The sequence below is a fragment of the Nyctibius grandis genome, chromosome 4 (assembly GCF_013368605.1).
Source record: "Nyctibius grandis isolate bNycGra1 chromosome 4, bNycGra1.pri, whole genome shotgun sequence".
In the NCBI taxonomy this organism is placed as follows: domain Eukaryota; kingdom Metazoa; phylum Chordata; class Aves; order Nyctibiiformes; family Nyctibiidae; genus Nyctibius; species Nyctibius grandis.
This window is the reverse complement of record NC_090661.1, coordinates 3,864,133-3,890,549: the sequence shown is the minus strand read 5'-3', so window position 1 is coordinate 3,890,549 and position 26,417 is coordinate 3,864,133. Positions and strand designations below refer to the sequence as shown.

General features: G+C 41.1%; 2 protein-coding genes across 5 annotated transcripts in view; both read left to right on the top strand.

Moving 5' to 3' along the window:
• The first annotated feature begins 113 nt into the window (after window positions 1–113).
• Window positions 114–20,849, top strand: NADSYN1 (NAD synthetase 1). Of its 4 annotated transcripts, XM_068398530.1 has the most exons (21): window positions 114–221; window positions 446–506; window positions 958–1,074; window positions 1,943–1,996; window positions 2,381–2,470; window positions 3,345–3,396; window positions 4,109–4,197; window positions 5,672–5,789; window positions 7,450–7,581; window positions 8,364–8,438; window positions 8,614–8,738; window positions 8,929–8,977; window positions 9,623–9,725; window positions 10,386–10,554; window positions 10,898–11,033; window positions 12,470–12,576; window positions 13,380–13,511; window positions 13,993–14,062; window positions 14,882–15,010; window positions 15,727–15,903; window positions 20,314–20,849. In XM_068398530.1, exons 1-21 carry the CDS (start codon window positions 137–139, stop codon window positions 20,365–20,367), a joined length of 2,124 nt encoding a protein of 707 aa, XP_068254631.1. In that variant the 5' UTR covers window positions 114–136; the 3' UTR covers window positions 20,368–20,849. The 4 variants fall into 4 exon arrangements, with proteins under 4 accessions (XP_068254631.1, XP_068254632.1, XP_068254633.1 ...); XM_068398531.1 differs by lacking the exon at window positions 14,882–15,010; XM_068398532.1 differs by lacking the exons at window positions 14,882–15,010; window positions 15,727–15,903.
• A 2,808-nt stretch (window positions 20,850–23,657) lies between these two features.
• TPCN2 (two pore segment channel 2) overlaps window positions 23,658–26,417 on the top strand; it is a 30,900-nt gene continuing 28,140 nt past the window's right edge. Inside the window, exons 1-2 of the mRNA XM_068398445.1 lie at window positions 23,658–23,836; window positions 26,076–26,140. Coding sequence (XP_068254546.1) covers window positions 23,725–23,836; window positions 26,076–26,140 — 177 coding nt within the window. The 5' untranslated portion in view covers window positions 23,658–23,724. The remainder of the gene's footprint in view (window positions 23,837–26,075; window positions 26,141–26,417) is intronic.

Sequence of the window (26,417 nt, the reverse complement as noted above, 5' to 3'; positions counted from 1 at the left end):
CACGGGGCGGGAGCTCCCGACAGCCCCGGCAAGCGGAGGGAGGCCCTGCCCTGCCCTCACCTCCCCTCCGCTGCGGGCGGCGGGAGGAGCGGGCCGGCACCGCCCCGGAAGCGGCGGGGGAGGCGGCAGGGCCGCCATGGGCCGGGCGGTGACCGTGGCCGCCTGCGCCCTCAACCAGTGGGCGCTGGACTTTGAGGGCAACCTGGAGAGGATTTTCAGAAGTGAGTTGGGGGGGCGGCGGTACCGGCTGCTCGGCGGGCGCCCGGCCCCGGCCCTGCGGAGCTCGCTGCCGACTCCCGGCCAGCGGGAAGCGTCCCGCCCTCCGCGGGGGTCTCGTCGGGGCGGCAGCGCAGGCCGTGCCTGTCGTAGGCAGCCCGGGGCCGCCTGGGCAGGGCGGGCCGGGCCTGAGCGCCCGGCCGGTGGTTGATCCAACGCTCTTCCACAGGTATTGACATCGCAAAGAGCCGAGGAGCCCGGTACCGGCTTGGCCCTGAGCTCGAAATCTGGTAAGGGAGCGTTGTTGGTTCTGGGTTTGGTGCGTTCCCAGCTCATGACCGCAGGACGGTCAGTACTCTAGTGCCCAGAGCGTTGCTTAAAGCATGCGGCTGTCAGGGCAAAGAGAAACATGGTAGTTGCAAGCACCAGATTGGTTCTCTTGTCTTGGAAATGTGACCGGTACCGATAATTTTTGACCTGTGTCAGTGAATCTTCCTGCACAGAAACTGTGGTGCTTTGAATTGTGCCTAGGCCCAGGCTGCTGCTCTTGAAAGGAATATCCCAGCAATGCCACGGGGGTTTAAACGCTGTCAGTAGGGATGATGTTGGCAGCACTGCTTTGGCACACCCTCTATAAATTGCCTGTGTGGATGAGATGTTCCTTGTCTGAAGTAGTTCTGGTGCCTTGGGTCTGGTGCTGATGTTGGCTAAATTTTTTATTTCTTATGTTTTTATACGCAGTGGTTATGGCTGCTCAGATCACTATTATGAGTCTGACACGCTCTTGCATTCGTTTCAAGTTCTGGCAAAGCTTTTGGAGTCTCCGGCTACTCAAGACATTATCTGTGATGTGGGAATGTAAGTTTTTTTTTGTGTAAAGATGACAAAGGGGTAGGTCTTTAGGGAATGCTGCCTCTGCTGTGTTTCTGGATAGTGAGGGTTCTGCACCAAACTTTTAAACACATCTTGGGAACTGCACTACTTTCCCTTTTGGTTACCATTACTAGGACTGCAACATGCAAAACACTTTCTGAAAGATAATCCTTTCAAAAGTTTCTGGTGGTTGAGCCCTTCAAGAGAGAAATAGGATAATTATAGTTACTTGTTGGAAACTGTAATGGCTGGGCCCTATTGCCATGGGGAAGACATATGTAATGCAAAGGGCTTTATAAACTTGACTCTCTTTCAGGAATGTCAGGGCTAATGTAACTTACTTTGACTGGCAGACATCTTTAAGCAACATATGTGTATGTCAAAGCCACAGAATCTATTGTAAGTCATGTGCTGACAGTGACCAGTGATAAATTATTAACTTAAAATTAACATGTACACCTACTTGTTAGTATTGATATAAATGCATAAAGCTAGGTTTATTTTGAACTAACCTGGTAGTATCATAGGAAGCCAGGTTTGATTAAATAAGTTAGCCCAGCCAGGGGGATTCTTCTGGTCTGGTTGTGTTTCTCAGGCATGGCAGTGATCTGGTAGTAGTTGGTATTTATGAAACTGACAGTATGGTCAGTAACTCTGATTTTTGCAAACAACTATTTGAATTAAAAAATTGGAAGCTAAAACTTGATACATTGTTTTGTTTAGTTCCCTTTAGTGATACAGTGTAAAGTGTTGTCTTAAAAATAGTTTTTGTGCAGTGAAGTGGATTGTGTAGCTTTTTAAAATTTCTTTTAATGAGCTTAGCCACTGGTAACTTTGCTTCTTGTTTTCACAGGCCTGTTCTGCACAGAAACGTTCGCTACAATTGTCGAGTGATCTTTTTAAATAAGTAAGTAGTTCTTTATGCATTTTGTGAGACGAAATATTAGTGTATCCTTTCAGAGACCTGTTTGGCCTTCAAGAAAGATTCTTCAGTGCTACGCAGACCAATGGAGTTGTCTTCCTATCTACTAAATGTTAGAGAGACAACTAATGTTTTCCATTATCTCTTTTTCTTTTCTGAATTTGTAGAAACTAAATTTCCACTGCTTTCTGAAAGACTCTAGAAAAAAGCCCTTAAGTCTGCAAACAGAAACTTTAAAAATTATTGTATGTACTATTTGCTTAATGTACGTTGTAACAGAAAAAAAGAGTTGGTATTGTATTAATCGGTGTTCTTGTTTAGTCTTGTTTGGCCTTAACTCGCCCTTTCTGATTTGTTTTATGTTTGAAGAAAAATTCTTCTGATCAGACCAAAAATATCATTGGCAAATGCAGGAAACTACAGGGAACTTAGATGGTTTACCCCGTGGAACAAAGCAAGGTAGGCCAGCTAGTGTTAAAATTGTGATTAAAAACACAGCTTGCCCTTTGCAGCCACAGCAGAAGGACTGAAGTCTCTATAGCAATCCATCAATGCTGCTACAGAGCGAGCAGCAAGACAGTCAGCTAAGCTATGTAATTGAAGCTCAGTTAGAAAGCTTATTAAGTACAATCAAACTCTGAATTGCTGAGCTGGAAGGAAAAGCGTGGCTGAATGATCGTGCAGCCAGTGTAGCAGTGTCATTTTCCTTGTGTCTGCTTTCTAACTATATGCAGGATTGGAAGAGCCTGTGTTTATCTGCTCAGTTGCTGCATCCTGTTCAATATTAAACTGGAAAACAATATGAAATGGACGAGCTCTGTCAGAATTTTAATGACGCAGAGGATGAAAGCTACGTACCTTATGATGCTGCAAAATATGCTTGATGCTCATCTCTGATGCCGTGCACTCATCCTGTAGTCAGGGACTGGTTCTAACTTGATCGTCTCAGTAAAGTACTTCTGAGAGAGCCCCTGGGCATCTGTCCTCGTAACACTGCAAAAAAGAGAAACTTTTATTTGGTATTTGACTTGCATGGTGTGTTCTTTGTTAGGTCTAGTTTATGGCTAGGATGGAGCATTGTTTACCATGCATTTCTGAAGCAAAGTGGGGTGTTGCTAGCTTATAATCTTAATATTTCTGTTAAGAAATGTTAATTCATAATTTCACAGAAAGTATGAAGGTCCTTTTTCTTTTTTAACCATACACAGCCCTGTACAACTGAAGCACAATTTCTTTAATCAATGTTGAAAGGTGACACAATGTGGAGATTAGAATCAGTTTTTGTGCTGTAATTTACATAACGATGTATTCACAACCTATAAACCTGCTTTAGGCACGTGGAGGAGTATTTTCTACCCAGGATAATTCAGGAAGTGACTGGACAGGTAAGTTTGTAAAGGATTTTTTTCTTTTCTTTTTACCTTTAGCATCTTCCAGATTCAGCAATTTAAATTAATAAGATTTGCGGCATAAAACTGTAGTACACCAAATTCTGCTGTCAGTCATGTTGCAGATTCATAGGTTTCAGTGATAGTTCTCAGTTATGTTAAATGAGAGAAGAATTTAACTTTGTTTATGTTAGTATTTGGCAGCAAAACAAGTAAATTTTCAATTTGCCTCAGTTGTTTATATGTACAGGACCTTGAAGATTGTCTTATTTTGCACAGTTCTGGTACTGAGTTTATCTGTGCTTGAAACTAGAAATGAGTATGTGTTTTAAGGTAAAAAAATAAAAAAAAACCCTTAACCTTCTTGGTTCAGAAGGGTCTAAAACAGGTTATTTCCTGCTAAAGCATAAGCGTGATTTCCAGCAAAAGACAGTCTCCGTTTTGTAGATTGTTTAATTCAAAAGCAGTTGTCCTGTCCTGAAGCAAAGCACTGAATCTCAATACTAGTGAAATTTGCAGTTTAGAGCTTTTTTTTTTTGCTTAAACGTGGTATAAAATGAAGGAAGGTGTAATGTGATTGATATTGTGTCAGTCATTTTACATAAGTGAGTATTCAAGTTATGCATTTGCTTTAGATTTGTAGTTAACTTTTTGAATTGAATAGATTCTTGCATTACATGTGTGTAAGGATGTTCTTGGTTTTTCTCAGGAAACTGTTCCTTTTGGGGATGCGGTGTTAGCAACCAAAGACACCTGCATAGGGGCAGAAATATGTGAAGAACTCTGGGCACCAAACAGGTAAAGGAGAAGACGAAATGACAGTAAACTAAAACATACCCTGGACCTGCCTGAAATAAATGTCTGAAAAAATCTGCTTATTATTCTTCCAGGTAGTATATCTTTCAGAAAGTGCCAGTAAGCTAAAATATAATTAGGAGCAATAAATACATCATGGGAAGGATTTCACTAGGCTAGATACAGGACGGGAAAAGAAGTTTTAAGTGGTTAAGCTAAATTAATTTGAAAGAGAAGGTAGGAGAGAAATACAGAAAAGAGGTGGAATGAAAAAGGTGACTTGAGAAAACAAATGACAGGTAACTGTAGTGCTCCCATTCCAGTTACAGTTCAGCTTTTAGTTCAGCCTGAGGTTGAAATGTCCTCTCTGGATCCACCTCTGTAACTTGATTTAGAGTTAAAGTGACAGTTATTTTGTAACAATTTTGTAGTATCAATTTTGTCTAGCAATTATAATCCCATATTATTCCCATTTACTGTACCTAGTCTCAAAAATTTGAGAGTACTAGTAGGTCTTTTTATTTTATTTATTTGTTTTATCTTAGTCTTTGACCAACTCCTCCAAAGCATTCCGCTTAACAGACAAATTTATCTCTCTTATATTTGTCAAACTAGAGCATAGGCTTCTAGGCAGCATCACTTTGAGATGTATCACTTATTTTTTTCTATTTAGCTGTTAGGTTAATCCTTCTGCTTTTTTTTTTAACCAGCATCAGACAATGCATAAAGATAATGCAGAAGGAAACAACAAAAGGTCACTCAGGGAAAGCAAAGCCTAGTGCCCTTAAGTAATATTTCCTGTTGTTATTTTAGTTCCTGTTACAATTTAAAGTTCTTCCCAACCACAAAGATCCTGTTCACAAAGGTCTGATGCAAGGTGGGAGTGGAGATACGGTTGCATGAAACCTGTTGCAGTTAACACAAAATAAACAAAATGTTCCCCATGTTTTTCCAGATCTCCCAGTTACAGGCATTCAATTCCTTGTAACTGCAGGAGGAGTGGTATGTGACAGGCAAAGATGGGATTTTTTTAGTATGTCTTTCTTTTGACATTGGAAAAAGGAAAAAGCAGTAAAAGTCTCCTTGTGGTTCTGTTTGCTTATGCTTTTGGATTTGCTAAGAAAGAAGGAAAATGGGACAACTGACGTTACAAGAGTACCTCAGTGTTGCCCTTTCAGACCAAGAGTGTTTTATTCTCTCTTTGAGACCGAGGCTTCTATAAAGTAGAAGGCATTTAATTTAGAACAGAAGGAGCAAAAGCCCTTCTGCCCTCTGCAACCACTACTGGTCTTTGACAGAAGTCAGGCAATGGAAGAAAAACAGATGTTTTTGAGAGTCCTGTCCTTGTTTGAGCTAAGACATGCAGAAAACTGGCAATGACATAGATGTTTTATTTGTCAGTGGTTTTAAATGATACCTGCACTATTCACAACATAGTATTGCCAGCTGAATTTTTTCCTGCCTTTTACTTTGACAGCCCTCATATTGAAATGGGACTTGATGGTGTGGAAATTTTCACTAACTCTTCAGGGAGTCACCATGTGCTGCGGAAGGCTCACACCCGGGTGGATTTGGTGAATTCTGCCACAGCAAAGGTATACACTTAAAAAAAAAAGTTTTTGGTTATGTACCTTGCCTTATTTCAGAACAGTCTCCTCTCTTGACAGGACATAGCGTTTTCTTCTATGAGTGTGGTGGCCTTGACAGGCCTTGTTAGTTTCATGTTTTCTTACCTGTTAATACCTTCCCTGATTGAATCAGCTGCAGGGGAAGAGCTCTCTGGCTGGGGGACTGTGCTTCTTTGGGGTGCCCTGCTATATATCATGCTCTAATGTGAAGCACTGTAACTTGTTTCCAGCTCTGTGACCCCAAATGCCAGAGGCTGCTTGATGGCAGGTCAGTGCTGTCTGGTCTGTGGAGCAGCAGACTAGAAGAGAGGCCATTTGGTATGTTCATGGGAATAGGGGAGAAACAAACCTACTTGTGTGTGTGCAGGGGGAACTTGCAGAAGAAACTTTGCATGGGACCATGTAGTTCTGCACTGGCATGTCAACTATATAATCTGTCTTTCACACATATCTATAAAGAAGAGTCAGAATACCTTAAAACAGTTTGATAACTCCCAGCTCTGGAAGCTTGTGCTCCAGAAATGTATTTGATGTCCTCAATCTTAATTCCATTAAACATTGAAGAAAAATTGCACTTGGATAGGAAGTAGTTATTCAGAGTAACTGACTTTCAGTAATTGGAAATATGAAATGTTGAATCCGCTGCGTGCAGAGAACAACCAGCTTGAAAGGGGATAGTTGAATGCACGTTCTGCATAAAGGGCAACCAACCAGTGGCTGTGGTTGCTCCCTGTAGTTATCTGTACCTAAGCAGTCTCCCTCTGTATGCTTTATGTACTGAATTGGCAGCTCATTGCCAGCCTGTAACTCAGTCAACAGAGGGGAGTATTTTCCTGGCATATGGAAAACCATCCAAAAGCCTCCTTCATTTCCTTAAAATGACAGTTTCTGTCCCAGTTTTCATTCACGTAGCAACATTGTGTTGGAGAAATATCAGTAACCATATCAGGAAGGGGAAATAGAAATCAGTAATTAAACTCAGACTTTGTATTTTTTTTCCCCGTCATCTTCTTACTTAAAAAGTACACTATGTTTTTCTAGTTTGAAAGTTCTGTTTATTTTAAAGAAGGGAAGACATTTAGTTATTAGACTGTAATCCTGTCTAATGGTGATGGAGACAAAAACAAAGTAATGAATGAACATTAAACTGTGAAAAACGTTTAATTTATACGACTGCTTTATCATTGTAATTTAACATGGTTTGATTATATTTAACAGTATCTACTTTGTCTTCAGATATTGAAACACAGCTTCTGTCATCATCTTCCTGCTTTTTTCCATCTCTATTTGAATTTGGAATTTCCGTTTAGATGCGCAGCCCTCTCTATTTGAGCTAAGGGAATGACTCTTTTTGCTAATAACAGAAGATTCCTGTCTTCCAGCAGTGTGAAAGGGATTGAGTTCATTTACTATATTTACTTACTTGTTTCTGTCATGTATATCGCATGCAAGGTACTTTTTCAAATGACAAGAGAGAGTCCCAGCCATAAATCATTCACAATGTAAAGACAGAGGAAGATCATAAGAAGGGCAGGAACAGAGAAATAACATTTTGTCTTCTAATATTCTGTCAGGTGCTATATTCTGAAAAGCTTTTTTTTTGTCTGCATGTTTGTTTTCCTCCCAGAATGGTGGAATATATATTTTAGCTAACCAGAAAGGCTGTGATGGTGATCGTCTATATTACGATGGCTGCGCCATGATTTCGATGAATGGAGAAACAGTTGCACAAGGATCCCAGTTTTCACTTGATGATGTGGTAATGTATTCAACCCATAGCTGCTAGTTACAGCTGAAATTAGTACGGCTTCATTTATGCTCAACACCTTCCAGACATTCCAGATACTAGGCCCATGTCTCTAGACTAAAAAGATATATTTTTACCATGCTATTCAACTAGGTCCAAGGTTTTTCCTAGGTAAATTGCCCAGACCTGATCTACAGTAGCTCTCCTGCTTTTGCGAGTGAGGAAGAGCTGTCACAGTGTAGGAACTTCATGAAAATGTTTGTGTATGCAATCACCATGTTTAGGAGAGACCCTGTTAATTTATATTCTCTGATCTAATTAAAAAAGGACAAAGATTGCAGTGTTCTAATTATGACCCAGTTGGGTAGACAAAAGGTTTGATAGGTTGAGCTTTACTTCAAAAAGCCCTTTCTCAGTAGTTTTGTCATCAAAGCTGTAGGTTTACTCACATTATGTGCCAAATTCATCTCTTTCCCCAGTATGCTTCTTGCCTTTTCCTCTTGTCCTTTGCCGCAACTGATGGTGAACCTATTGTTCAGCCACCTGACAAGCGCTATAAATTTGTTGTGGTTAATGAGCGTTGTACTGTACTCAGTGAAGCAAGTCAGCTCTGCTCGCTTTGTAATGTAAGTAATTCTACTGAGTCAGAAATGACTCGTGAAGTGAGCATAAAAATCTGTATTGAAAAAAGTTGCATGCATTCTTCTTCCCCAACATTTTTTGTAGTCCAGGCCTGTCAAACATTGTTTATCAGTTTGTGTAGAATCAATCTAATGTTGAAAGCCTTCCCATAGGAGGTTCTCGTTGCCACTCTGGACTTGGAAGATGTTCGAAGTTACAGAGCAGAGATTTCATCTCGTAACTTAGCGGTAAGAATTCTTTACAGAGGTTGTGTTTGTAAACTCTGCCAAACTTGAATAGTTATTGGATTTAAAAAAGTATTTGCATGTCTCGATTTTCACAGTATTCTATAGATCTGATGTTTTATAGGTATACGCTACATTAAAATTGATGTCTTCTCAATTCTTCTCTACTATTGCTTAGGCAAGTAAAGTGAATCCTTATCCCAGGGTAAAAGTGAATTTTGCTCTGTCATGTTCTGATGATGTAGCTGTACCTACTTGTATGCCAATCCAGTGGAGGCATCATAGTCCTGAGGAGGAGATCAGGTAAGCACATACTGAATCTGTTGCTTGAAAATTATTTTTATTGGAAAAAAAAAGAAAAAAGAGAGAAACATAAAATTTTATTTCTATTTAAGTAAAGAAAGTATCTCATTGGAAGAGCACAGTAAATATGTTGACTTGCTTAGGTCTTATTCCATAACCCTCTTGGAATAAGCATATTCTGTAATTTCAGCCTTGGTCCTGCATGTTGGCTTTGGGACTATTTAAGGCGCAGCAAACAGGTAAGAAGAACTGGTTTTGTTCTTTGCCTTGGCATACACATCTTCTGTGCCATAGAGACAGTATAGATTGCTCTCCCATGCTGCTGTTAATGCAAAGTGATCTTAGTCCAAGGTGCAAGGTTTGAGGTTTTTCGCTGGTAGCTCATTCAGACTCAAAACCCATATGCAAAGTGTGACTTCAGGATGCTTTTCAGACCTTTTGCTTAGGAATCGTGCTTTCCTTGAAAGTAACAGTCCAGCTTACCTAATAAAGGGGATTTCTTTTTTCTTTGAAACGCTGTTTTTTTCAGTAAGGAAATGTTTAAAATAAGCAGAGTGACATGAACTAGTAATTCAGTTCAATAGTGAAATATATATGAAAAATTTAATCCTTTTTATTAGCTCTTCTGTCTTACTAGAGGATAAAGACATAATGGAAGTTTTTCTAGCCAGAGGGTTTACACAGGCTACTTGTGTGATTATGCAGTCGATAAAGGTTTAAGAGGCTTTGCTAGGTCTGATTTGTTTTTTGTTTTTTCCCAATAGAATACAAGCAGATTTGAACAATGCACGTGTAGTTTTTTTACAAGAGTATGTTTCTGAATGGTACAATATATATTTTTCTAATTTTGCTATTTGGAACATCTTCCTTGCTCTGTTTTCAAGGGAGGATTTCTCCTACCTCTTAGTGGTGGAATTGACAGCTCTGCTACAGCTTGCATAGTGTACTCTATGTGTCACCAGGTTTGCCTGGCAGTCAAGAATGGAAGTAAGTAGATATGTGTATCTGGCTAGCCATGCTACTAATGGTTACGGACAAGTTAATAGAAGCTGGGTGCAATAGATGCAAGAGGTGATTAATGGTAGACTCTTGCCCAGTTGTTCTAATGGAATCCTTTGTATCTCTTCAGAAATTCCAGCAAAAATGTGCATCCAGACTTCAGGTTGTTTGAATTGGCTCAATCGTTTTCATTTTGGGTTTAAGAATTGGATGTGGAACTCAGACTAGTTTCTGTCTACAATATTGTTCAAAATGTTGGCTGATGTAGTTTTGGGATTTTGGTTTATCATGAGAATTTTCTCCTATTAAATTCAGCACTACTAAACATGGTTAGGCATGGTTCAAGCTCTTAAACTGGCTTTAAGTAGACTATATGCCTTTAGCTAAGCCTTTGTACATATTGAATCATATTTTCTATGAAGTTTCTTAAGGCATAGAACAAAAGGATTTAATATTTCCATGTTCAGAATTAGGAGCAAAATCAGTAATTCTTTTATTTGATATATGGAAATATGTTTGGGGAGTTAGATGATGGAGTCAGATGGGGGACAGTGTAAAGCTTAATTGGAATACAAGAAACTGCATATCCTGGATAGCAGGACTGCAACAATTTCCACTCTTGTTCTGTTTCTTTTGCTTTGTCCTCAGATGCAGATGTGCTGGCTGATGCGCGCAAGATTGTGAATGATGAGACCTATGTCCCTGAAGATCCTCGAGAATTTTGCAAGCGTATCTTTACCACTTGCTATATGGCCAGTGAGAACTCCTCCCAGGATACTTGCAACAGGGCTAAACTTCTGGCTGAGCAAATAGGCAGGTACAAATTGAGAAGTGCTGGAAAAAAAATCATGTTCTGGCAAAGACTTTCATATAAAACTTTCAAACTCTAAAACAGGAAAAAATAGGAGAGGAATAGTAGGTGTGTTAAGGATGAGTATTACAGACATTGTTAGTTAAGTGTGTAAATGTGAAGCAAACTTAGCAGCATTTGGTGAAGGAAATTTGGAAACAGACTCTGGAAATTGTTATTTTTCATACCAGATCTGAGATGGCAGCAGCCTTAAAACATCATTTTATGGGTGGGTTTTCTGCTTTTTTTAATGCTATTCTATGTAGTCAGATTGTACAAGTTGAATCACTTCTGCTTGAATTCTTCTCAGCTATCACATCAGTCTGAACATAGATGCGGCTGTGAAAGCTATTGTGGGAATTTTCAGCATGGTGACAGGTCGAACTCCCCGTTTTTCTGTCTACGGAGGGAGCAGCAGAGAAAACCTGTCAATCCAGAATGTGCAGGTGTGTTTCATGTAGGCTGAATCAGGTCAGACCTTTTTTTTTTTCCAAGTGGTAAAGTAGCAAGGAGCCCTTCACTAGCATTGCTGTGAAAACCTGAACGTGCTGTGGGGTGTCCCTGAAGATTCATGGGCTTCCAGTAAACGCTTGTCTGCAGCAGAAATCTACAATCCCAGATAACTCAGGAGAAGACCAAGATAATTACTGCTTGTGATTTTTAAAATCTCATAGGATAGTCAGGAGGAAATAGTACATGCCTGTATCTCATCAGTAGCATTGGTGTTTAGAGAAGCATCCCAACATAAAGCCTCCAGGTCAGGAAAATGAGCAGCAAAGTATTCTAATAGACAAGTCTGAGTCCAGTAGGATTGTGGCAGGTCAAGGCTCAAAGATATTGCTGATGTGTACTAGACTTGCCTCTGGTGAATGTTAGCAGGCTTTAAAAGGCTCTGTGTGAGATGTCGAGCTTACCCATTCCAATTCCTAAATGTCTTCAGTTTTAGAAGGTAGAAGATAATTTTTTTTTTATCAGAAGGTACTTAACCTTCAATAGGCTGATAAAATGCCGCTCAGATACACATTTCCAGTTATGCATTGTCATTGTGTCAGACAGATCGGTGCTGTGCCTGGGTAGCGCTGGTATCCATATCATACAGAATCACAGAAAACATGGCTGCCTAGTGACTTCTAGTCCCTGGCTCCAGTTGTACCTTTTGTTGTCTTGATAGCTTTCTTTTTGGCCTATTCATAACTCTGCTTTAATTCTGGCTAAATGCTGATTATCATGTTTGATAGTTTTTGTTAGCTGAGAACTTGATCTTTCTTCCCCTGCTATTGCTGGAGAACTCCAGCTGTTTCCTCTGGAAGCACACGTTGAATCCTTTATCAGCTTTTTGGCAATGGGGTAGACTTTAGTCACAGAGGAGTCTGGTGATTTGCTTAACATCACACACACTTGTGGCTAGAGCTGGAGGCTGCATTTCAGGTCAGTCTGGTATTATTACCATCCTTAGAAAAAGTAGTGATTCAGAATGGGGGCAGAAGCAAAGAGAACTTCTTACAAATTTTGTGTAAGTAAATCCCTTTAGTCTAATATTCCATAAAAGGGTATGTTAAACAGATGGTTTATCTGCATACTTCATCTCTCAGGGATCCTTATTAGTGCTTGTAGGAGGTAGAAAATGGCAATTACTCCCCATTCTACAATTGAGAGTAGAATAAACTTGCCCAGTCATGTAAATCTGTGGCAGTCGAGGATACTGAACCTGGCTTCCCTATGTGTGTTTGACATCTCCATAAGACCATCCTTCTTGCATTAACATTTACCCCTCTTGCATTTTGTGCTTTATGGGTTTGTTTCAGGGACTGATTAATAAGAATGATTGGGGAGAAATTATTCTGCTTTGTAAATTTGCTTTATTTTTCATTTTGCTTTGCAGGCTAGAATAAGAATGGTCCTTGCCTACCTGTTTGCTCAGCTGACACTTTGGACTCGTGGGATGCCAGGGGGACTTTTGGTGCTCGGATCAGCCAATGTGGATGAAAGGTGGGTTAAAGTTACAAATCTAAAACCAGGTGAACTGGGAAGAGGTCACTGCATTTCCTTGCAACTCTACCAAATCCCAGTGTAGATTATTACTCAGAAGAGGTAACAAGCTAAGAATACACTGATAGCGGTGAAATTAATGAAAATAGTTGAATCAGCCTGAACAGAAAATTCTGTATTTTTCAGAAGTTTATCCAAAGTATTGTCATAGTTTTCCAATAAACTGCTGTTCCTTCCTTAGCCATTTTCAGTAGAGCTTGCCTGTGCAGTTACCAGGTTAACTTTCCAATCTGGCATTTGTTGTATTTTCAATTACTGTAATAGGAATTAAGTTGTGAACTTTGAGTTGAAAAATAGATTTTAAAAATCTGAAGTACTGTTATTAGAGCTGACCATTTGAAGATTAAAGGAATCCCCTTAAGATTGTGAGACTGATAACCTCAAAAGCTGGGAGAGTAGTGTGTGCTGATTCTGTGAGTGTTTTGGCATTTATTTTTTTAATTGGTCAGGACAGTATTTTAATTGTTTTGCATCAAATATATTACCTCAGCATGGGCAGTTTTGCAGTGGTTCATAATTGTTTCAAATATCATCTTCCTCCTGTCAATTTCATGGCTTTAGGATAACCCTGTTGCAGCTGAACACCTGTTTGCCCCTTACATATAAATATGTTAACAATGTGCAGTCTGTTTCTCCCTGTCTTTATATGACATATATATTCTATATAGCATAAACTGTTATATATTATACTAACATTACATTATTCTTTACTATTACTATATAAAATTCCCTCTCTTGCTCAGTCTCCGAGGTTACTTGACAAAGTATGATTGCTCAAGTGCTGATATCAATCCCATTGGTGGAATCAGCAAGACTGATCTGAAGAACTTCATACAATATTGCATTGAAAATTTTCAGCTCACGGCCCTCAGAAGGTGAGTGGTGAAGCCGTGATATTTGCTGACTGTATTTGTATGCAGCGTATTATGGACTTCACAGTTTGGTTTTCTCTACTGAGTTAAGGTGCAGTAATGGAAATGCTAATAAAGAAAAGTCTTCTGCACATCCTTCTGTCTTTAAATGGTTGTGTACACTTACACAGTGTAACTGTCTCGGTGGTGAAAATGCTGCCAGTCTTAGGAGTTTTGTGTGTATGTATGTAACCATTTGTGTTGTTAATTCCACTGAAGGAACTGTTTGAACCAGATGCTTTATGTTTTTGTATAAAGCATTGCTTTTTAAACCTGGAACAGCTTGCAAGTACCACTTCTTTAGAGTTATCTAGTCACTTGGCAGCTTATGCCCTGAAAAAGTTGTGAATGAAGCATTTGATTTTTAACAAACCAGACTCTTTGTTAACTAGGACTCATTAAACTGGGTAGAATTCATGGTTTTCTTTTTACCTTTTTCTTACAGTATCATGTCAGCTCCACCCACGGCAGAGTTAGAGCCCCTGGTGGATGGACAAGTGGCTCAAACTGATGAGGTAATGGGCAGTGACTTTAAAATGCTCTGGTAAGCCTTATCCCAAAATTTGTTTTTTGACCAGTAGCTGTTGTTTGCTCTTGTGTGTATCCATGCTTATTGACAAGCATGTTGTAAGCAATCTTAAAGCCCTGACAAGGCATTAGTATCTCAGACCAGCCTTATCTGTGTTGACAAAAGTTTCCAAAACAGCATATTAACTTTTTTTGCATGATTTTATATTTTGGGCACTTAGAAGGATGGGTGTTCTGAAATTCAGTTTATTTTAAAGTTTCTTAATATCAAAAGAGAGTCAGTCAGGGCCTTAGTGCTATTAAAACGACTAGTGGCAAAGCCCTTCCTCTCCCCCTGCCCTTCTCTTCGCTATCCACTTGGATGAGAGAGAACTGGTAAGCCTAACAACTACCTCTAAGGGCTGTTGGATGTTTAACTGTAGGCTATTGTAAAACTTTATGATAAAGCAAAGAGTTGCTGAATTAGAATTAGTGGTTTTCTTGATTTGGCCTTACCTTACTGATATATATACTAAATTTAAGCCACCTAGAAGGGACAATGAACAAATCTTTTGCAGGAAAGAAATGTTTTCAGTGGCGAAATCAAATATATTCATGTAAGAATTTCAAATCTCCCATGTCAGAGAGATTCCAGGGTTTTTTTTATTCTGCTCATAATATTACTATTTCTTTGTCTCTTTGATCATTGGCAATGTCATTTCAGGGTTTTCTTGATTAAACTGGGTTATTGTAATTGCTCCATAAAACTATTAATTACAAGTCGCGTAGTTAAGATTTTCAGTGACTTTCTGTGTGTGTGATTTCAGGCAGATATGGGGATGACATATGCAGAGCTCTCAATCTATGGCAAATTAAGAAAAATTGCCAAGGCTGGACCATACAGTATGTTCTGTAAGCTGATTAGTATGTGGAAGGAAATTTGTACTCCAAGAGAGGTAATATTAAAAAAAAAAAAAATCAAATCATGTAATGTCTTTGCCAAAATAGGGTATGTTTGGAGAAAGGTTGAGTAGAGTTCCTTTTAACAGAATGGGATAGCTGAATTGTTCTGTGTTTAGAGATTATTCTACAACTGTAGTAGAATATGCTGGCAAAACTGGTATACATCTCTTAAATTAATGGAGCTTGTTGTCTGTGTTACAAACTGTTACAACAGTAATTGGGTAATTTGAAAACAATTACTTCAGAACTATACCTTCAGGGGAAAATTACTCTCTGAAATATACATGGCTAACTACTTTGGAAGCCTTTGGTTATGTATTCTGAGACAGAAAATGGCTCTTGCTTTGAAAGACTGTCTACACTAAAGAGGTATCTGCTTTGCTGTTATGCAGTTCTTTTCTTGTGCATGAAGGGAAAAGTTCAAATTGTCACCTGAATTGCAGAGGCTAGTGCTTACTGTTAGATTTCTTACAAGGCACTTCCTTATTGGTAGATGTTAGGTGCAGAGACCGAGGTGGTGTCTGAAAATGGTCTTAAATGCCTCTTACAGGTAGGGTCATCCACAGTGATTCATACTAGTAGTGGCAGATAATTTATGTAAATGTTAATGGAAGAAAATGGATGTGTAAAGCTAGAACACATTCTCATCTAAATTTTTGAAATACTAAGAATCTTCATCTGATTAAAAGCTATATTCTTTGTACACCAGGTGGCATCAAAGGTTAAGCATTTCTTCAGGATGTATTCCATTAACAGACATAAAATGACCACCCTCACTCCTTCCTACCATGCTGAAAACTACAGTCCAGATGACAACCGATTTGACCTGAGGCCATTCCTTTATAACACCACATGGTCCTGGCAATTTAGGTGTATAGATAACCAGGTAAATGCCCTCTCCTTCTTGTATGGTTTTATATTTAAAGCCCTCGCAATGGGACAAGCTCAGTTCCAGTGAATATCCAGCAAAAGACAGCTAGCATTTAGGATTAATGATTTAATACAGAAATAACTGTGATTGTTCTTTTCACATAACTGTGAGGCTAAGAATTCTCTGGTTTCAGTGTAGGCTGTTTTTTTTTTCTTTAGTAAGTACAGCTTGTCATATTGCTAGCAAAGCAAGAAGGAAAAATGAGAATATATGTACAGAGGCCAGAAACTAATAGGTGTACCCATACTCATGAAATCTTGTGCTATTATGGAGAGCAAGATTATGTGTTTCGGTTTCAGTTCAGGACTTGTCTGAAAGGATCTGTTTAATTGCAGGATTAAGACTTGACCTACATCTTTGTGGGAAAAGCCAGTAAGAGGCAGCAATTCATTGTGAATGCTTCTCCCACCTGCTTCTACAACAATACCTTTTTTGAACCTCAGCTCAGTTGACTCACACATATGTGTTTGCTCAAATACAGCAACAGTAATGGCACAGTGCTTAGTTGTGAGCACTGTGAGGTGCGGAGGGGCTCAAGCAGCTATCGGAACTGTGCTTGGCTTTTTGTAGTTTTCAGTCACACCTTCAATGTTATTTTAATGCAATTTTTTATGGCAAAAGTGCTGGGCTGAAGAATTTTAGCACCTTGAAGTTTTTTCTGCCAGAGATTTTACACCTCAGTTGCTTTTAAGAATATGTTTATATATCTAATAAAATATTAATTCCCTCATCTGTGAAATGCCAGACATGCTGTAATAGTGTTTTATTACCTTGAAACCTAGGGTAAAAGCTACCACATGCAGCGCTTTTTTTGTAGGTCTGTATGATGGGGTTTTTTTCCATAGTTTTGGACTTTTTCCCACTGAAGTCCAGGACAAAAGTTCTTTTGGCCTCAGTGGGAATTGGGTAAACTATTTTTGTAGGGTCTGGACCAAAATGTAATTATTTTATGCTTACAGTAAATGTGATTAAGATCTTTTAATGATCCAGGATATTGTTACACTCTTTAACTAGATTTGCATGTAAGAGCAGATGTGCTGTGCAAAGGTACTAGCCATTGCAACTTATTCCTGAAAACTAAGAGTCAAGTTTGGGGAAGAACCTGTTATGTAGGCAACAGTAACCTGCACTGATAAAGTTCATCAGTAACTTGAACTGATAACTCATTATTATTAGAGATAGCTTTTTGCAAGACTGGAAAATAATGACTTGCAATAATGAGTCAGATCTGACATATTCAAGAAAGGGAATACTGTAAGAGTTTCCACTTCTTGTGTATATTCAGCACAACTGTAATTCTGAAGAGAATCATTCTCTAGGACAACGTCTCACTGATAATTATGCTCCTGAGACTTAATCTGCATTTGAGGGTTATCTGGCGTAGTAACAGGACTGTGAAAATATGGTATAAACTCTAAATGATACAGTTTTGCCAGAAAACACCTTTAGTTAGGTAATGCCAGGTTTTCCTGTAGAAGAGTCATGTTACAGCTTGAGCTCATTTGTGAAAGGAAACGGTTTTGAGTGGCAATGAAAGAGAAATCTGTTGGATTTGTGGAAAGTACTTTTCTACTTTGGATGTTTGTAGTGTAGTCAAGCCAGTTTATTATCCGCTCTTTTAAGTGCGAAATTCGCTCTGTATTGGCTGCAGAAGGAACAGGGTAAGAGGAGGTTAAGATCATAGCGTTTGCTGGGAATTGCCAGATTTGCCCTTGGAGTCTTAACATCATTCAGCTCTACTTAGCTGAAAGGTTCCACCTGGGTTATGAAATGTCTAGTGGTTTAGAGCAACCCAAGGAACTCCTATAGCACTGTCTGTAGCTTCTGCCTTTGAGTTATGTCTGAGGTAAAGGAGGCGAGGTCAGAGCATGCACTTGAGCGATTTCTAGGTGCCAAAATGTTCATTGGGATTTTAATAGGTGGCATAATTTGAAGGAACTGTGACATATCTCAGAAGAAAGCTGGCACACCTGCCCCCAAGGATTGGGTATCTGTAGTCTGTCTTCTGGTTTTTCCAGTACTTACTGGTCATACCACAAGATCAGTTGCATTTGGTCAAACCAAAAGATTTATGAACCTGAGTATCTCTGTGTGTCTCTTTCACGACCAGTAGCACATATTGAAGGAAGAACATAAGAACAGGGAATTTATAGTACAGCCCTCCCTATATATCCCCATAGATTTGGGAAACGTAAAACTGAATTTTCCAGAGTTAGACATAACGTGCAGAACATTGTGTTTAGTTCATGCTCTTGGTGTATCCTCCATGAGTTCGTAGAATCCTTTCTGAAACTATTTATATTGTTAGTCTTAACAACATCTTAGCTTAATATAAGGTAATTCCTTTTCTTAAGTTTTAAGAACAGTGAAGGTCAGTTTTATAAAATTGTGTGTGTGGGAGGTGTGAGGGAGCTGGCGGAAGTCATTGCTAGGCCACTCTCCATCATCTTTGCTAAGTCATGGGCAACAGGAGAGGTGCCTGAGGACTGGAGGAAAGCGAATGTCACTCCAGTCTTCAAAAAGGGCAAGAAGGAGGACCCGGGTAACTATAGACCGGTCAGCCTCACCTCCATCCCCGGAAAGGTGATGGAACAACTTGTTCTTGGTGCTGTCTCTAGGCACATCAAGGATAGGGGGATCATTAGGGGCAGTCAACATGGCTTCACCAACGGGAAGTCTTGCTCAACCAACTTGATAGCCTTTTATGAGGATGTTACCCGGTGGATAGATGATGGTAAAGCTGTGGATGTGGTCTATCTCGATTTCAGTAAAGCGTTTGACACGGTCTCCCACAGCATCCTCGCAGCTAAACTGAGGAAGTGTGGTCTGGATGATCGGGTAGTGAGGTGGATTGTGAACTGGCTGAAGGAAAGAAGCCAGAGAGTAGTGGTCAGCGGGACAGAGTCCAGTTGGAGGTCTGTGTCTAGCGGAGTTCCGCAAGGGTCGGTTCTGGGACCAGTTCTATTCAATATATTCATTAATGACTTGGATGAGGGATTAGAGTGCGCTGTCAGCAAGTTCGCTGATGACACAAAACTGGGAGGAGTGGCTGAGATGCCGGAAGGCTGCGCAGCCATTCAGAGAGACCTGGACAGGCTGGAGAGTTGGGCGGGGAGAAATTTAATGAAATATAACAAGGGCAAGTGTAGAGTCCTGCATCTGGGCAAGAACAACCCCATGTACCAGTACAAGTTGGGGACAGACCTGTTGCAGAGCAGCGTAGGGGAAAGGGACCTGGGGGTCCTAGTGGACAACAGGATGACCATGAGCCAGCAGTGTGCCCTTGTGGCCAAGAAGGCCAATGGCATCCTGGGGTGTATTAGAAGGGGTGTGGTCAGCAGGTCGAGAGAGGTTCTCCTCCCCCTCTACTCTGCCCTGGTGAGGCCGCATCTGGAGTATTGTGTCCAGTTCTGGGCCCCTCAGTTCAAGAAGGACAGGGAACTGCTAGAGAGAGTCCAGCGCAGAGCCACGAAGATGATTAAGGGGGTGGAACATCTCCCTTATGAGGAGAGGCTGAGGGAGCTGGGTCTCTTTAGCTTAGAGAAGAGGAGACTGAGGGGTGACCTCATTAATGTTTATAAATATGTAAAGGGCAAGTGTCAAGAGGATGGAGCCAGGCTCTTCTCAGTGACATCCCTTGACAGGACAAGGGGCAATGGGTGCAAGCTGGAGCACAGGAGGTTCCACTTAAATTTGAGGAAAAACTTCTTTACTGTAAGGGTGACTGAACACTGGAACAGGCTGCCCAGAGAGGTTGTGGAGTCTCCTTCTCTGGAGACATTCAAAACCCACCTGGACGCGTTCCTGTGTGATATGGTCTAGGTAATCCTGCTTCGGCAGGGGGATTGGACTAGATGATCTTTCGAGGTCCCTTCCAATCCCTAACATTCTGTGATTCTGTGATTCTGTGCATGGAAAGCATTTCCCGTGTTTGTTTTAATTATTCTAGGCTCTCTGCTACAGGCAGGGTTCCAGGTTATGGCCTGATCTGATCTGAACTGACAGCTGTCACTGAAAGGGGCAGTCTTGCCTCCTTTCCTGTTTCTCCTGGCTTCTGAGATGGCTTTGGTGCTTGACTCACTCCTTGGTCAGCCAAGTGAAGTCACCAAACTGACAAAAAACTAGGAACTGATGAGAGCTTGCAGCTGGGGGGAGGTTAAGGGGGTGGACGGGAAGAAAGTTTGACCTTCTCTTTTGACTGCAACTAACAGCCTGTTCAGCTCAGTTGTCCCCTAGAGCGTATCCTGCTGTCAGTTCCTGGTAACTCTGGGCTCTACACTGTTTTGTGATGGAAGTCTGAAAAGACAGGAGACATGAAATGCAAACTTATTTTTACCATTAAATCAGTTTCCTTTTAACTTGCAGGTATCCAAGCTAGAAAAAAAGGAAGGAGTTTCTCTAGTTGAAGACGTGGACTGATTTGCTGTCTTGTTTAACTGTGGTAATTAATTTGCTAAGCAGCATGTTCAAAACTGGAGTATACTGTGTTGATGAGCAGAGATAACCCAAACAATTGTTGAGATGATCATTGTCATTTGTAATGACCATTGTATTTGTAATCAAGTGTTTTTTTTTTTTTTGATTGACTCCCTGTTTTGTTCCAAATATACTTAAACTGTAGTTTGGCTACAGAATCATTTATTAAGGATTTTCTTCAACTAGTTGAGCTAATTACCTTTAATTGAAAATATTTGGATAAGACCATCAATCATAAATAAATGTAGGGTAGTCTTTTGTGAAAGTGTATGCATATACAAGCACTAAGTTTGGTTTTAATAATTTGGATATGATTTTTGAGTAACATTCAGCTCAAAGTATAAAATTTTAACAGTTCTGGCATGTGCTGTTGAGGGGAAAAACTCATTTAACTTTGCAATAAACTTGTGATTTTATAATGTTAATTGACTCCATTCTTATTTTACATGTTTTTTCTTTATCTAGCATTGGCTATGCAGACTGGTCCAGTGTTTTGAATAGCCACATAAGGTCTAATTCAGCAAGGTATTGGAAGCATGTCAAACTTGAAGCAGATGGGTAATCTCCTTGTTAGTGGGATCTAAATTAGAGTTCAGCTGCTTGTTTTGCATCTACTTGCTGTGTAACTTGTGACAATTAACTTTAAAATCTCTGACTTAATTTTCTCAGCGAGGAGTAATACCTACCTCATCGGGATGTTCAGGGATTGTTTAATGGTTATTGCTCTCCAAGATCCTCAGCTGTATTTAAAGGATTTTGAATACAGCTGGCATGGTATATTTTCCCTCCTGGCATTTTTGATGCATACGGGTGACTTGGTGTACCTGAAATAAGAAATGTCTTCTGATGCACGGTATCTTGAATAGAGAGGACACAAGTTTGGTATTCATGCCACTGTTGTTATTCCTGTGTGCTCTGGTGCTACCTGTCCAGGAGCTGTGTGATCTGCTATCACTGACCATGCCATCAGTGAGTGGTTGGACTTGCCCACATAATCCCTTTGCTGTTGGAATCAAGCTTGCTGGGTGTAAACCAGCTGGAAATTGAGTGCATATTGCAGAATGAAGCATAAAGCCAGCTTCCTTTGAGCTCAATTAGTGCGTTACCCACTTCCCACCTACAGTTTGCAAAAAGTTATTTTAACTTCATGACTTCACTGATCTTTTAAATGTGTCCAGTGCTGTGGAACAATAAAAGAGGTACAAGGATAGGCTTGTTCCTTCACTTGAGTCCTTTGAATTTAATGTTTGGCCATTTCTGTTGCTTTTTTTTAAAATTTGATTTGAAAAGTGCGCTTTTAATAGGGGAAACTAGAAATGCATTTCTGAGGTTCTGGGCAGACAGTGCTGTAACTGTAACAGCAGGGGAGCTTAGACCAAGCGAGACTTCTGTTAAAATGGTTGTACATTGTGCTGATGGAAAATGTCTGCTAAAGGGCATGTTCTCCACATTCGTTTTGCACAATCCAGAAAGACAGAGTTGATTCACTTGGAGTTAAAGATGCTGCATTGTTCTTGGTGGGTTTATTATATGGTATTTGTTTAAATACATAGCTAACTTACCTTAGGGGATGTTGCTGGTACTAAGGATGTTTATGTTCATCTGCCGGAGAACCCCAGCTGATATTTGCCTTCCTTCACCGTCCGATGGGCACTTCCACTTCCCGTTCCAGCAAGAGGGAGAGAATGGAGTTTGAACAGAATTTCAGGAATCTGTTGTCCATTTGAAGCCTTCTTACTTCTTTTTTTCTGCCTGAAGTTATTGATTCTCCTTCCTGACAATCACAGAAGAAGAAAGAAGGAAATATTTGCTTTTGTTCAAATAAAAAGTAATAGCAAAAATAATACGTTTACATGCGCTCCCTGTTACTGTGGTTCCTCTGAATATTTCAGACACTTAGCGAAAGGACAGTCATGTTTCTTAGCAATGGCACTTCCAGCATGTGTGCAAATTGTGTTTTATTTCTTACCTGATAGTGCTGAATACAGATTCTACCAGCCTACCCTTACTTTCCTTTTACTATCCTGAAATTTTCACTGTACCTGTTCCATCTGGTGCCTCTAGTTCAACTGTTACCAACAATAACTCCAATTTTTTCAGTGCTTTGCTGTCTACTGAGAGTGCGAAGTAGCTCTAATGTGTAGCTGCTGATGTTCGCTTTTTACTAGTGATTACTATTATGGTAGGGATGGTGTCATTGGGTTTTCCTTTTCATCTTCAGCTCCCCAGAAAGGCTGGATCTGACCCTGGCTTTACTAAGAAGTCAGTGTAAAACTGTGATTTTTGACCCATCAGTTGTGCAGCTGAAGGCAGAAACTACTCCATCGCTAATTAAAGAGTATAGCATGGGCCTACTTTGACTGCTCAGGTCGGAATACCAAAACAAGGGATTGATACACTTAATCCTGTTTATTGTCATGCTGCCATAGCTCCCAGTATGTGGCAGAAAAGAGTATGTAGCTGTCAAATTATCCTGACATCTACTTTTTTGAAATTGCAACTTTATGAAATCGAACAATGAAAGTGTGTATAAAGGAAAGGACGAGAGTAGCAAAAGTGAAGCATCTTTTAGCAGTCAAAAGTAGCACAAGCTAATTTCATAGGATCATTTAGGTTGGAAAAGACCCTTAAGATCAGCGAGCTTCCGGGATGCCTAGGTGACTAAACCCAAATTCAATACTTTCTGCGACTAGGGATGTAAATGAATTACCTAAGAATGTGAATACAAGCAGGAAGCAATAATTTCGCTTTTACTTTCTCAACAACCCCAAGCCCAGCCCGCCCGCAGCGCCGTCCGCAGCTCCCTGAGGCAGTGACCAGCCTGGAGATAGGCTCAGCCCAGGACACCGAGCTTACACCTGCCGTGAGGTGAAAAAGCGGCAATTTATGAGGGACATTTTTTTTTTTAAATCGTACACGACTCCAGGGATCTGCTCGCCCCGTTCAGGTGAAGAACCAACGCGCTTTACCAGAGACTGTCACGTCTTTCATCAACCCCCGGCTGCTTAAAAACCCCCGTTCCTGCGGTGGCGGGCGCTGCCGGGGCGGAGGCGGTGCCCCGTTCGCTGCCAGAGGGAGAAGCCTGTCAGGGGGCAGCGCCGTGAGCGAGGCCTTTTCCCGGCGGCAAACCCGGCCGGGGAGACGGGGCGGGCGGCGGGAGGAGCCCCGTTCCCGCCCTCCCCGGCAGCCGGTCACGTGCAGCGGGCGGGGCCGCTGAGGGCGGGCGGAGCCCTCCCGCCCCGCCCGCCGGCCCCGTCCCGTCCCGGCGGCGGCAGGGAGGGAGCGCGGTGGTCGGTGCCGATGGAGCCGGGAGCCGGCGCTGAGGCAGAGCCGTTGTTACCCCCGCGGAGGTGGCGAACGGGACGGGGGCTCTGGCATTCGGGTGGCGGTGCCCGCTCCGCCGCTGAGGGCGGTGAGTGCCGGGGGGCGGGCGGTGGCGGCGTGCCCCGGGCCCGGCGCCGCGGGCTTGGCGGGCGGTGCTGAGGGAGCCGGTGCCTGAGGCGGGCGGCGGCGCTCTCGCCCTTCCCTCAGAGCGTGCCCTCTCCCGGGCGCGGGGAGCGGGGAAGGGAACCCTTCAGCCTGACGGGGGCCGGGGCTCGGCGGGGCTCTGCCGGCGGTTCGGCGGCGGCCGCTTCCAGCGGCTCCGCCCGGGGCGGCTCTGCGGGACCAGCTGCGGCCGCCCTGCCTGGCTGAACACCCTGAGCCGCTACCCCTGACCTTGGGTGCGAGCCGTGCGCTGCTTCAGCCTGAGACTTGGTGTTTTGTTGTTGTTTTTTATTATTTTTTTTTTTTAAGATGCTGATAAGTGTTTTTCCTCTAGCTCAGTACATGTTAGAGGTCTGACTGCTCAGTTCCCCCAGGGAAGGCTTCTCTGGAGACCTCAGGTTCTCTGTTTTCAGGGTATCACATCATTTAAGTGGACCTTCTCTTTTTGTTGCCTGTTTATTCAGTGTCAAAAGTGCAGTGGGGTCAGAGACAGATCTGCACACCCAAACCGAGCAGCACTTTAATCATCACTTGTGACTAAGTGTCACTTGCTGTGACTAAGAGTTGCAGAATAAATTGGATATCCTCGGTAGTATGCATGGAAAACGAGGTGGTTTTTTTTTTTTTTAAACCTGATATTGCTGAAGTAAACATCCTTGGTAATTTCCCTGTTTTAGTTTTGCATTATGAACCATTGCTTAGATTCTGCCCTTTCAAAATCCTTGAGATCAATGCTAGGCTTGCTGTGTGCTTCAAGAACCTACAGATTTTGCTGTCCTTGCTATCCTTTTAACTAATACTGTTCCTTAAATAGCTTTATTTTTATCTTACTGGTGTGTCACATCTTGAAAAAGATAAGATCTTTACTGCACGCGCATAGCTTGTCTCCTGTTTATGCTCGGTCTTTCTTGCGCTGTGGTTCCTATCAGAATCAGTACAGAACTGTGTTGTTGCTTATGCCCAGATAAATGGTGACATTTAAAAACTGTTTGCAGTCTTTGTAGAAAATTGATGCCGCTGAATCATGTGGAACACAAAATCATCTGGGACTGAGATCAAAGGTGCTTCTGGCATTTTTTGGAGCCTGGAGAACGTTGTCCTCTCACTGGGACTGACTCAATGTCATTGTATCCCATGCTGGGATTGTTGTCTCTTGGGAGGAGATGGTCTGAAGTGCTCCTTGGGCCTCTTCCCCTCTGTGTGAAGGTTACACTAGAATGTATTTTTTGTATCTCTAGCCCCCATCAGCTTTTTCTCTCCCCCCCCCCCTTTTTTTTTTGGTTCCTCATTTTGGCCTTAATTGCCTTAGTCTCTCCTGTTGGCTTAATTGCCAGGTTAGTTACTCAAAGGTCCTAATCCAAGTGAATGCAAGTGATTGCCCTTTATTCTTTATGTATCTATCTTCATATAGACTTCTTAGTAATGGGTTTTGAAATGTTGCATAGTAACTAATTTGGTGATATTTTATTTCACTTGGTGTACTTTCACCCCTTTCTATGTCTCGAACTCTGATCTGTTTGATATGGCAGTAATAACTCTCAGGAGAAACTAAAAAAAGGACTTAATTTTGTTCTCATCTGACTGGAGATTTCTGTTGGTTTTGGAGAGGATGAGATCAATCTAAACCTCAGTACATTTATTAAGCAAAAGTAAAAATGCCTAGAATAGTAATGTCTGATCTTTCCAGCTTCACTTGACTGTACACTTTGTCAAAGAATAATTTGATTTAAGCTCCATTAAATAGAAATGTTTTTTTGACATTTCACTTAGGGGTGACTTTCTTGAGACAAGGCTGATGAGGAGGCAGGGTCATAAAATACAATGCCTGTTACTTAGGACTTGTCTCTGTATATGAATATCCCAGTCTTGTGATAGCTATTTAACTACTAGTATAATGTAGCTACTTAGGATAAATGTAAGAGAGAACCTTTTCACAAAACACAGAAAGATGCATGATGTGCTTGAGATTATTATTATTTATTTAATTTAATGCACGGTGCTACTGACAAAGCAAATGTGGCAGGAGCTGCCTCTTTACTTTTTGAGTGTGTATGGTGCCCGTCATCATGAGAACCATGGTTGTGGAGCTTCTGTTAACTGAGAAGCAAGCTGTAGGCTTTATCCAAAATACAGCAAATTATTTTTATTTCTTTTTAACTTCATAGGTACTGGAGCTGATAATGACCTTTATATAAACCAAGCCATAGTATTTATTGAAGATGCAATACAGGTAAATATAACTTGTTTGTTAGCTATTATGCTTCCTGTGCTGGATATTTGTCACACATTCTGAGAGCTTTTAAATTTTTATGTGTTCAGGCAACTTCCACATAGCATTGTCTTGATTTACAAAGCAAAATCAGAATTCCAAATTCCTGTGGTATGCAAGTTTCAGTGAGCTTCTCCCTAGGAGAAACATGTTTTTCCACACAATGAAATAGATAGTGTCTTCTCTTCAAGGTTGTCAAAAGAGATGCTGGTTTGTGGGGTGGCTTTGGTGGGTTTTT

Bases quoted from the DNA above. Each gene is read 5' to 3' on its own strand.
- NADSYN1 (XM_068398530.1), top strand. From the start codon at position 137: ATGGGCCGGGCGGTGACCGTGGCCGCCTGCGCCCTCAACCAGTGGGCG. The intron at 7,582-8,363 runs GTAATGTATTCA...GCCTTCCCATAG, and splicing joins AGTTTTCACTTGATGATGTG to GAGGTTCTCGTTGCCACTCT. The intron at 9,726-10,385 runs GTAAGTAGATAT...CTTTGTCCTCAG, and splicing joins CCTGGCAGTCAAGAATGGAA to ATGCAGATGTGCTGGCTGAT.